This window comes from Lygodium microphyllum, chromosome 23 (assembly GCF_053477565.2).
Source record: "Lygodium microphyllum isolate KBCC chromosome 23, Lygodium_microphyllum_v1.1.10, whole genome shotgun sequence".
Lineage (NCBI taxonomy): Eukaryota > Viridiplantae > Streptophyta > Polypodiopsida > Schizaeales > Lygodiaceae > Lygodium > Lygodium microphyllum.
In genome coordinates, this window is record NC_141157.1 from 131,386,431 (window position 1) to 131,398,793 (window position 12,363).

Below are 12,363 nucleotides of genomic sequence, written 5' to 3' on the forward strand. Positions count from 1 at the left end.
CAAATGTAGTCTCTTACTAACTATAGATGATCTGCAGCACTCCACTAGTCACTGTCTTGTACAATTTTTGTCTGAAATTGATTTTGATAGAGGAAAATAGGACTGAAAATAGAAGAAAAAGAATGGATCAAAGACCAATGCTCTGATACCACTTATTAGTGAACTAGAGAGAGAGAAAGAGGAGAGAGAAGACTACAAAAGAGAGAGAAAGACTGCAGGAAGAGAGAAGAAGAGTGATGAGGAGAGAGAAATACTAGATTTGGAGAGAGAATGACAGGAAAGAGGGAGAAGCCATAGAAGCTGTGAGCAAGATGGGAGACAAGGACTGTAATTGTATTAATGTGTCAAAAAGATATGAAAATTTACATGTCCTCTCCTTTTATACCAATGTGAGTGTGACATGGCATAACGTCAATATTATTTACACCAAATCCTTATTCCCAACTTCTTATATCTAATTGCATCTAGTTGCATGTGGCTTATTCATTGATAGAGCAATTACAAGGAAGAATTGGTCAAGGGTTATGAATGGCATAATCATGACATTAAAAATTGTGCATACAAGCATTAAGTAAATTTTATATAGAATCACTCATTGATCCCAAGAGGGAGAGCATATTTGCGATGAAATTTTATCACGGCTATTCTTGTATTGTTTGGGAAGAATGCAATTGGTTTTGTTGGTTGATTGAACAACATCCTAAATGCTTTTACATTCAACTGGTTGTTAGTTGTTGTTTAGATGATTATTACAAGTGCTTGTGATTTATGGTAAATGCATGGAAAGGGTCTATGATGACAAGTCGCCATGGGAATAAAGGAATGTTTTCTTGGAAAATGATATTAGGGCTGAAAGCCTTTGTTTGTGCTTGATTCTTAAAGGATTTAATTAAGGAATGATATTTTGCACGGGTGGATCACCTCTATGATCGCACTGCAGATTAACCCAAAGAGGGCACTGCTCGATTCATGGGCCGAAGGTCGAGTGGTGAAAAGGCCAACCACGGGAATGATGTTTCACTCCTAGAGAGCTTGTGAGTCACTTGGAGCTCTGGACACCCCTTGCTAGGTCTAGAATGGAGTTGAAGACCTCCGTGACCCCCAACGTCTAGGTATGTTGGGAGATCCTATTCTAGATAAAGGATTGATTTCAAGGTGCCATGTGATTTGGACCAATTACTTCTACATGGCAGAAGGGATACTTCTGTTGGACAGAAGGAATACATAATTTCTCCTGTATGGGCGGGAGACAAAGATTAACTTGAAGATAAGTTAAGGAACTTGTTTATCAATAGATTGCTTTACTATATTTATGTGTCTGTGCTATAAGTTATGCGAATGAATCATGTTCCCTAAAAGGCTTAATTAATGAAGCTGACTTTAAATGTCACACATAAATGTGGTAGGACCTAATTAGAAAACTAAAGTTATTATGGGAAGTGGGTGGGCAGAACCCCCGATGGGTCCGTCCTACGGCAGGGTGGTCCCAGAAAACTAGGAGGCTTCTCACATGATTTTATCATCATTCGACCTTTAGGTATTGTTAGGTTAGAACCCGATTCATGCCGTTTTAGGGGACTGAAATGAGACTATGTCCTACGAGCAGAGAGGTTGAGCGGCGCATCCCTCTCGTTTCCCATTCTCTTTGAACTAAGTGCGGCATGGGTCTGCTTCGGCTTGAGTATCTTTGTGTAAAGTAGGATGTCTAGGATCCGAGCTAGAATGTTGTTAGGAGACCTTGGCTACTAGGAGCCCAAATTTCAGGTCGATTCTAGTGGGTTCGACCATGAACGTTCTGTTGCGAGGCAGATTCGGGAACCCTAGGCGACAAAACTCGAAACATTCCATGGGAATACCGGGCAATGACACTTAGATTCGTTTCTCGGTAGACCGCTAAAAGGGTGCTTGGATAGCCGATGGGCGGGCACCTTGCACAATTACTTTGTACACACACACAATACATGTGCATGCGTGCACGTGCATGCATGCATGTGTGTGTGTACACACACAAATACCACACCCTCCAAGCATCATCCTTGTTGATTTTGTCAAGAAACCTTGGACAAAGAGCCATTTATTAGCCCTTATGTATCTTATGACAAAGATGGTAACATCTTCTCAATGGATTATTAACCCATTGGAATCATGGTGCTATGACAAGCAAGAGGAAGAGGCATGGGATGATATTGTGAGGAGATTGCTTTTTAGAATTGGAGACAAACATACTATATATCCTTGACACGAGGTAGTAAACAAGATATTGGAATTGTCCATTGATCACCTTAGCAATGAACATACATTGTGTAATTAGGTATTCATAGTTTGATATGGTAACAATTACTTTGTGTCCATGTATGCATGCATGTGCGCACACACACACACACGCACACACACACACACACACACACACACACACACACACACACACACACACACACACACACACACACACACACACACACACACACACACACACACAGAATGACTTTGATAATGTTTGGTGTAACACTCATCAATAGATAGTGGAATCCAAATTCTGTAGAATTGGAGAGCTTGCACAAATACTTTTTAATTGCCAAGGAGAGAGAGAGCGTACACGTGTGCATGTGAGTGAGTGGTGTGCAAGAGAGTGAGACAGTGTGTGAAAGTTGAGGGGAGAGGAGGAGGATGAGGAGAAGGAGGAGAAGACGTGCTAAAGGAGAAGGAGGAGGCAATGGTGGAGATGAGAGTTAGGAAGTGGAGGAGGTGGTGGTGGTGGAAGTGGAGGTGGTTGCAACTAAGGGTGGAAGAAGTGAACTATGTGAAATAAAAATTGGGGGGGGGGGGGGGGGGATGCAAAACAAAACTTGGTAAAAAGCTCACTCGAAAAGCTCCCTTCTTACCCTTCCCAAGTGTGTGTGTGTGTGTGCGACAAACCTAGTCACCTATATTGGATTGTAAGATTTAGATGCTAACAAACCATGATATAGCACATTACCACCGAAGTTGTTAATGAGGCAAGGAATTTGTCATTAGGCATTAGCTTTACCCTACTCCCAAAAGCAAAACTACGTATCTAGCCTTCAAAGTTATAAAGCAAGACCATTCTTATCCCAAACTATTGCTCCTAGATTGAAATCACATTCAAGTAAATTAAGAGTGATGATATAAGGCTAGAGCATTAATCAACATCGACAAAAGATAGCACATGGAGGCATTATTCACAATCTAGTGTTTTGTACACATTATTTTGAATATGACAACAAGTTTGTCTTGTATATATTAATATTTTCTTCTATTGAATGTAAAATCTCATAATACTATTACATTAGGCAAAAGTTGTATGATCTCTAGGTATGCATGAGAAAGAAAGTGATTAGGTGTTGGTAGGTGACAATACATGTCACCATAAATTTGGACAAAGAAAAATCACACTTTAAATAATTTACCTATGAAGATATTTCATAAGCTTCTCACATGCTAAGGAGTATGTTACAATAGTTATGCTTCACATGCAAACAATAAACTATGCAAGTATACAAGCCCAAGGTTTTTCATGCTTAAAAATAAATGTAAGCTCCTAGGAATGCTCCAATCCTTTTGGTATTTAGGCATGATTGATTACCTTAGGAACTCTTAATGGTAATGATATCAAACTATAGAGTGCAAATTACTTTAAAACACAAACTCTATCTTGATTTTAATCTTTATATTGCTAGCTTACCATGTGAAAGTATGGTTGAGTGTGTGGACTTTTGTTTTGATATTAGACATAACAATATGATGTTTGTGAACTTTTGTTTCAATAGTATACATAACAACATGATGTTCTTTAACTAGTGACACATGGATTATAAAGTTGTGAATGATATGCTAATACTAGGTGAAGTTTTTTTGTTTAATGTGGTTTAACTTTGTCTTACTATGTGACTTGAGAGAAATATGAGGTGTTTTCTACCAAGCTAGCAACTCCTTTGTGTGTGTGTGTGTGACGAGAGAGAGAGAGAGAGAGAGAGAGAGAGAGAGAGAGAGAGAGAGAGAGAGAGAGAGAGAGAGAGAGAGAGAGAGAGAGAGAGAGAGAGAGAGAGAGAGAGAGAGAGAGAGAGAGAGAGAGAGAGAGAGAGAGAGAGAGAGAGAGAGCACTATGTTGAACTATTGAGTACCTAGTGAGGTATCAAAGCCATAGGATTGGGAGAATAGTAAGGCTAGTGTTCCATAATTTTGAGAGGTGAACTTAGGTGAAACCCTTCAAGCCACCTTAATCTAAATCAAAGTGGTAAGGGTTTCCTCTATTCGTTGATTTTGAGATTTGAACCTCATTAGGTTGCTTACAAGCATTGTTGAAAACAATCCAAGATTTGTCTCATGGACCTTTCCATATTATGATAAATATCCATGTCTTATTGTATCACGTCTTCCAAGATCATGTGATGCATGCCATATGGCAACAGTCCATTTTTGTAACAATATCATGGATGCATTTTCTTCCTATATGTTTTAGCTTTTGTTGTTGTTGAATATCTTTGTAAGGTTTTGTCAGAAGTTTGTATATCAAAGCATTGCTAGAGGTCATTGTCAAAATCAAGATGGTAACTGGTACATGTTAATGAAAGCTCATAGTTAGGTGGCAAAAAATATATAATTGAAAGCCTCTCTTGGATGTAAATCTCTCCACCACCAAAGATCTAAGGTCAACCATCCATGTTCATGAAAATGTGGAAAGTGGAGTTCCATTTGAAGCCTACATGTCTCACGTTCAGAATTGCTTTAAGAAATATCAATAGCTGAGTCATACTATTTGCTTGAAGTCTTATTGTTTATGGCATTTATATTGGGGGTGTTTTTTATAAGTTCCAAAAATAAAATTTGTATGTGTGCGTTAGACTTTCTACACAAGAAGGGGCATTCCTAGCACCTCTTTTATAAATGTAGGGTTTGACTTGTTTCAAAGGGCCACACTTGTGAAAGGTATGATCCCTCAAGCTTCCTCAAACACATATTTTAATGCAAAGAATTCTTGGTTCTAATGCACAACCATTGGACCCTACCCCCCCAACCCCGCGTGCCCCAATTCGTGTGCATGCCACCATTATGTGGATCCTTGCTTGTCTTATTTGGATCTAAAGCAATTAGAGTAGCACATTATTTGTCACACTTGGTGCGATATATATGTCAAGATTAAGAGCACCTTAAAGCACATAAACTTGGTGTTTAGTCGAACTCACTTATGATGTAGAGAGGTAATTACAAGAGTTTTCCTTGCTTTGCTAATGAGGAAGAGGCAAGCCTTAGAAATTAGAACATAGATGTTAATAATAGCAACTCTTCCACCAAAAAGCTAATCAAGTTAGATAATAAAAAGTAAAACTTTGGAGAGGAAGATATAAACATCTACAAGAAGAGAAAACTTGCAAAACACACATTAGTAGTTTCATAAAAGAAAGACTAATGATAGTAGTAAATAAGAGAGGAAGGCATGGTATACTATAGCATTGCCCAAAACATGCTAGTTTGACTTGGCTTCTAAAGAAGCGAACAAAAAACTAGGTATGATGCATCTTTTCACCTTGAGCTACCTCCAAGTCCATACAAGTGATTTTGGAATGATATAAAAAAAGAGGAAGAGAGGATTTCCACATGTACTAAATAAACAAATGTGTATGTGGGTGTCCTACAGCCTTTCCTCCCTCTTGACCCTACACATGCAAAATTTTTGGGACTTGATATCGTCAATGTGTGTACAACATCAACAACTTGAGCTCCGCGGATCTCATAACTTGCAATGGTGCTACCCCCACACAAATGACCAACCACATGTGGATTTTCATCATTGGTCATGTGTTGATATTGTGTTACTTTACTACTTCATTCTTCTTGCCAAGTGTGATAATTGACGGGTTTACTACTCCTTTTGCTTGCGTGTGGACAAATACACCACCATGAATATACTCCCCACGATGTACGTAAATTTACTTGTGTGTGGAGTGGCTCTTATTTTCAAGTTGCTCTATTGAGATTATGTCGAGACCTTTCAAACCACCACACAAAAGTGAGGGGAAAAACTAAGAAAATGAGAGATGAAATCTTAGAGCTAAAAAATAAATAAATTCACCAAAATTTGTGATGGCCCTATCTCATCCGAAACTTTAGTTAATTTTATGGGACACTTTGACCGTTATAATAAAGTGCCCTTATTGGCAATGCTAATAACCAAGAGGGCCTTGGAATACTAAGTGACCCTCAATTAAGGATTACTTCTTCACACCTTCATGCACAACAACTTGTGCCTAGGTGTTCAAAGTTTCCCTCTTTTGGTAGAATTAGAAATGCAAGACATGTTTTCTAGTTTTACCGCAAACCTTCAAACCGGGGCTTAGGTGGAATTGTTCGAAGGGGTGCCCCATCCCACATAAGTCGTGCCCGATGAGATGCTTCCCATTTCCATTGTCCTCTTGAGCTACAAGAAGGCCATAGCTAGCAGAACATTTCCAAAATGGCCACAATTTGATGTACAGAGTTTTGTTTTTGAAGTGAGAGCAATTTGAAAATTGGTGGAGAGGCCTTTAAAGTCATAGGGATAATAGTGTTTTCAGAATCAATTATGATTTTTCTTAAAAATAGGAACAACAATCTCTCTCTTTTTTTAAAAAGAAAATTATTAAAAAGAGGGAGAGAAAGAAAATGTTGTGGTAAAAGAAAAAATTTTAAGTTTTAGACGTGAAATAGATTTGTGCTACTAGAGAAGCGAAACCTAGCAATCCAGCTCACAAGCCCGCACTCGATCCAATTGGGCTATGATCCAGCTCACAAGCCCGCACTCGATCCAATTGGGCTATGATCGGAAAAACGCTATGCCACCTCTTTTCCTCTTTTTAAATATAACTAGGCGCTCCGTGCCTAGACTCGCCGAAGCGCCGGGGCGGGCGCGATTTTTGCGGGCGGGGGCGGGTCCGGGTTCTCTTTTTTTTCTTGTGGGGGAGGTGGGGGCTACCATGTGGCACCCGCCCCCCACCTCTCGTTAACTAATAGTATAGATTTTTACGTTACCACCCAATTTTTATTTTTTTTGTAAAAAGCTTGAAAATCCAAAAAATTAATTTGAAAAGTAATATGATTTTTTGCACCTCCTGAGAAATCGAAAAATCAAATAAACAAATAAATAGATAGGATGCATAAACAATGTAAAAATTTCCACCTCCTGAGAAAATAAAAAAATCAAATAAATAAAAGAGATGGATTAGATAATAGATGCATAAATAAGGACAACAACATAAAAATTGTCCTGCCGTGCTTCTGCCGCAGATTCGGGCTCAAATCAGGAGAGGAGAGGAAGAGAGAGGGATGATGCTGCCATGATTTGTCGTGCCCTGCACCATCACGATTCACCCCCCGAAGGTCAGTCATGGATCTGCTCTTGAATGAGAGAGAGAGAGAGAGAGAGAGAGAGACGGAGGGGGCAGAGCCCCTCGAGGGCATCTGATTATTTTGATATTATTTTGATGCCTGATCTGGAGCCTCGCGGGATACGGGCTCCTCCGCACCCCCGCCTCTGCCTCCCGTGTTGTATTTAACGTTCTGTGATGCTTTTTCTTCCCACCCACATATCATCTGTGTCTGTATGTGTGTGTTTCATAGCCTTGGATCCCTCTGTGACCTGCCTGTGCATGCATCTCCCTCCCGTCTTCAGAGGAGTTTTTCACCCATGCGCAGCAGCTTCAGGTCTCTTGGAGTCCATCAGCCATTACTGGATCTCTTGAGACAGACCCAGGGATCTCTTGCCAGGAGACAATAAGCCATTATTGGTTTCTTGAGACTGACTCAGGCATCTCTTGGTACAGTAATGTAAGAGACAACACCCCACACACCTTGGCATAATGCATAGGCATGTACAATTTCCACGGTTCATGTGAAATTACTGCATCATAGCACCACATCATAGCTTCCATCAATACGAACCCTGCAATCGGTCAAAACATCCTGATGCTTGTCTGTTTTTCCAAACAATCTCTGATTTTGATGGTTGCGGATCATAGGACATTACTGAACCACATCCATCAACCGTAATCAGTCAAAAACATCCTGATGCTTGTTTCTCTCATCAAACGAACTCGCTTCATGTTGGTTGCGGATTGTATGACATTACTGGAAATGATGCACATCACATCCATCAACCGTAATCAGTCAAAAACATCCTGATGCTTGTTTGTCTCATCAAACGAACTCCCTTCATGTTCGTTGCGGATTGTATGACATTATTGAAAAGGATGCACACCACATCCATCAACCGTGACAGGATGGTGCCTGTCTCATTAAAGGGTCTCCACATTGCACAACTAACATGATGCACAGCACATCAAGCAAGAGTGGAATTTATGACGTTATTAGACAGGTGCACATAAACACCAAGGTCTTGTTTTGTTTTGCAAAAACATACATCATGCAGGTTTTAGATGGCTTCTCTCTCATGATGAAGGGATTCGGTTCTGATGCTTGTGCAGGCGATGCTATCAACCTTATGCAGTCTTTGATCATTGACTTCTCATGCAAAATCTGCCAGATAGGCCTGCTGCAAGTTGCTGCAGAGTTGTGCAGACAGCACGGTAGAGCCTCATACGATCTGTGACCTCTCCAAACAGTGCAGCAGACATGTATGAAAGGGAGAGAACCAGGTTTATCATGTGCAGAGACATGGGAGAGGAACGGTTAGTTTGCCCAAAACCTCGACGTGCAGTTGTAGGGATCTGCTCAGCGGCTGTTGACACTTTGAAGCCTGTTAGAAGGCTAAGGAGGTACCACTGCTCTTGCGGCTCATTCCAGATGCATTCTGTACATGCCCATAATATTTGTCTGATCATGACTTTTGTTTGCATTATGCTACCATACTGGTGAGTAAGAAATCAGTATGTAATCTCAGCCATTTTTGCAGCCATCTGCCCTTGGCTGCGGAAGGAGAGGCAGGACACGAGATCTTGGACATCCTTTTCAGCAAGGTATGCTTTCGTCACATGCCAATCTACTCTGTACACTGATCTGCTAAAACATTGGGATAGTTGGTCACTGATAAGGGATATGCCATCTTTTGTTGACTGTTTGTTTGCCCTTTACCTGCAAAGTTTCCTCCTGGTGTGTCATCGACTCAAGATTTCCTGATGAATTCAATTCCCATGATTATTTTGTGATTTACTTGCTACTTGTCTTGTTTCTGCATTGCCTGAGTGTTAAAATACTGTGTGCTGGTCTCTTTCAAGTATTGCAACGGAGTCTCTAATGTGCTACCCTTGAAATCAAACAGATCAGCAGGCCTTACATAACTTGATATCCCCTTGTTGAAGTGCTTTGGTACATCTTTCTGTGCATGTAAGCTTCATCATTCATATGTATGCATACTAAGTTCTGTCATATCTTTGGCCCCTACGTAGGTGAGCTTGGGCGATGCTGGCAGCATAGACCCTTCCTTTGGTGGGTCACCCCCAAGCCGTGCAGGCAATCCACTCATACATGATGTACAGTTCACTACAAAGAGGGCAACTCCAGTTCTTCCTCACAAGTTTACATGCAATTCCGGAAGTAATGCGTCTGTGAAGTCTGCCTGTGGTGCTTCCTATGGATCAAAGCCCTTTGTACGTATTGTGGGTTTTGCCGCTGCGAGCACGGGACCTCATCAGGGCGTGCCAACTTTTGCTTGATTTCTTCTGGGGGCAGGAATGGCGTGACCTTCACGGACATGAGGTCTCATGTTCCTCCCCTATCAAATGCCATACTGTGTGATATTTCTAACTAAATCACAGTTCTTGCCTATCCAAGGGATGTGCTTCCATTCCCCTTCTAATTGTAAATTGAATACGGCTTGTCTCAATTCGAGGGATGATGAAGAAAACCCAATGTGGGAGAGTTCATAAAATCATGCACAGGAATCAGCTCAAGAACGCGAGTTTCGGATTGAGAATGAGGCCTGATATGCGAATAGTAAATTTGTAAACAGTTAATAGCAAATTATACACCCATACTTGCCACCCTTTTGGCAGTTGTTTTGCATGATCCAACTTGAGCAAATGAATCTATTTTTCCAACAAAGCAGCCAGTTCCATGTCTTTGATTCTCACCTTGCTTCCTTGATTTGGTGAAGATTTTGAAGGTGACTTCATACTACACAAGCATGATGTGAGATGGTAACGACTGTAGACATGCACTAATCGAAGGTCAGTTATCAAGACCAAAATATCTGAGCTTTTGATCTCTTACAAGAATCATACATCCTATGTAGCCACAAGTACTGTTGGCCCTTCACTGAGTATGGGTTTAACCTTTTTGTGGTTGGAATTTTGTCCACCCCAATCGGTGTAGTTGTCTTTGAGAAGGATGTGTTTTACTGTGTTGTACAATGTTCTCTCCTTGGGTCATTTCAATGGTTTTGGTCTTGAGTTGTGCTCTATTTGTCAGCATTGCTTGAAAGGGCATGCTATAGTAATGGTTAGGGAAATCTAGCCAGTCTTCGAGTTGAAAACTACCCTTAGCTACCTAGCAAGCACTTTCAAAGGTTTCCCCCCCTTTTCCCTTAGTTTCTCTTTTTTAAGAGCTTGCTTCTTTACCTTTTAACCATCAAAATTAGGTAAAGAAGAGAAAAACCGGCATAGGGCAATGCCCAATGCATGAGGTGTCCTCTCATTTGATTTGTGTGCAAGGTTATGTAGGGTTGGTTTGATGTACTCTCGTTTGACTTGTGTGCATGTTTTTGTGGGGTGCAACCAATTGTCCAATTGCATTTCAAATGAGCATTAGTGGAGGTTAACCTTACCAATTTGTTGATATGCAAAGATGTTGGCCCCTAGTGCTAAGCTTAACCTTGAGAAGAGGGGCATTGGCTACTGCAAAGCTTTGGACCTTGTTAATTGGACAATTGATGATGTTCCTCTCATGCCAAAGTTTTACATATGGTGTGCTGTATGTGTTTGATGGAGAGGATTATGATGCTATCTAGAAAGAAGTGCAAGTTATACAGCAATAAGACAATTTTTGGATAAGCAAGGATACTTCAACATCATGAAATGTTAAAAGACCATGAATTTATTGTCGAATTTCATCATTGAAATGCATTCAAATAAAAATATTGAATGTTTCGAGGGCTTTTGAACAAATTTACATGTTAGAAAAAGATAAAGAGTTCCACTTAATTATCAAATATTGCCCATTAAATTTTCCTTATGGATGAGCATGGAGAGCGAGCAATGGCCATGCCAATAAGGTGGGCAATGTGGATTGATAATCAAGTGGTGCACATCCAGAAATGATATGCAAGGGTTTGTCATGCTAATTGATAATGGTTATTGATAAGCGTGATTCTAGTTTCACCTCTTATAAGGGTGACAAAAGAGAGAATGTGAAGGTGATAAAGAATACAAGAGAGCAAGGTAGAGGTAGATATACTAGAAGACTTGATTGCTTGCATTGCATTGATACAAAGGGGTGTGTGTGTGTGTGTGTAGAAGATATGATGGAAAGTAGGTGTGGTAATTGAACCACTTGTGGATTAAAATGATCTAACTCAATAATGATTAATGAAATTTTGTACATGGAGTATATCAACGGGTTACATTGATGTGATAAAACATAGTTACATTTACTCATAGAGTTTGAATGTAGAATAGGAGTCATAGTTATACCAAGATATGCAACAAGAACTCCTAACCATAGGGCCTCCTTGTAAGCTTCATTGGTGGTTGCAATGTAGTTGGTCTCGGTAGTAGATGAGGCCCTACATTTCCGTACCCTTGACGTCTAAGAAACACCTCCATCGAGAGTGTAACGTAGCTGGAGGTAAACTTTCTATTATTTGCATGTATTGCATAATGAAAGTTTGTGTAGCCATTGACTCTAGTATCTTGGTTATTATAACAAATGCACATATTTACAGTGTCCTCAAGGCATCTCACAATACCTTGCATAGCATCCCAATGTTGCTTGCTAAGTGTTGCCATATAACGAGCCACAACTCCCATTGCAAATGTTATGTTAGGTCTAGTGGCTATCATGACATACATCAAGTTGCCCATAGCGAATGCATGTGGGATCTTAGTCATCTTGGCCCTCTCATCATTTGACTAGGGACGATTTGCTCGATTGACCTTCACATGAGAAGGTAATGGGCAATCAATAGGCTTACCACCATGTATATGGAACTAGAGACTTTATGAATGTACTCCTTTTGTGATAAGCAAAGGAGTCCCTTAGAGTGATTGCACGTAATGCACATACAAAGTATGTGAGAGGTATACCCCATGTCCTTCATCTCAAAGGTCTTCTTGGGTTGAGTCTTCAAAGCATCAAGCTCATCATGAACACTCTCAACAATCAACATGTCATCAACATATAGCACCAAAATGATAG

At 40.3% G+C, this 12,363-nt stretch overlaps 1 protein-coding gene across 3 annotated transcripts; it reads left to right on the forward strand.

Moving 5' to 3' along the window:
* The first annotated feature begins 7,242 nt into the window (after window positions 1-7,242).
* On the forward strand, window positions 7,243-10,328 carry LOC148016750 (uncharacterized). 3 transcript variants are annotated; one of them, XM_087664648.1, is made up of 4 exons: window positions 7,243-7,374; window positions 8,478-8,768; window positions 8,906-8,969; window positions 9,399-10,328. In XM_087664648.1, exons 2-4 carry the CDS (start codon window positions 8,626-8,628, stop codon window positions 9,663-9,665), a joined length of 474 nt encoding a protein of 157 aa, XP_087520774.1. In that variant the 5' UTR covers window positions 7,243-7,374; window positions 8,478-8,625; the 3' UTR covers window positions 9,666-10,328. The 3 variants fall into 3 exon arrangements, with proteins under 3 accessions (XP_087520774.1, XP_087520775.1, XP_087520776.1); XM_087664649.1 differs by lacking the exon at window positions 7,243-7,374 and adding an exon at window positions 7,393-7,821; XM_087664650.1 differs by lacking the exon at window positions 7,243-7,374 and adding an exon at window positions 7,846-8,368.
* The last annotated feature ends 2,035 nt before the right edge of the window (window positions 10,329-12,363 follow it).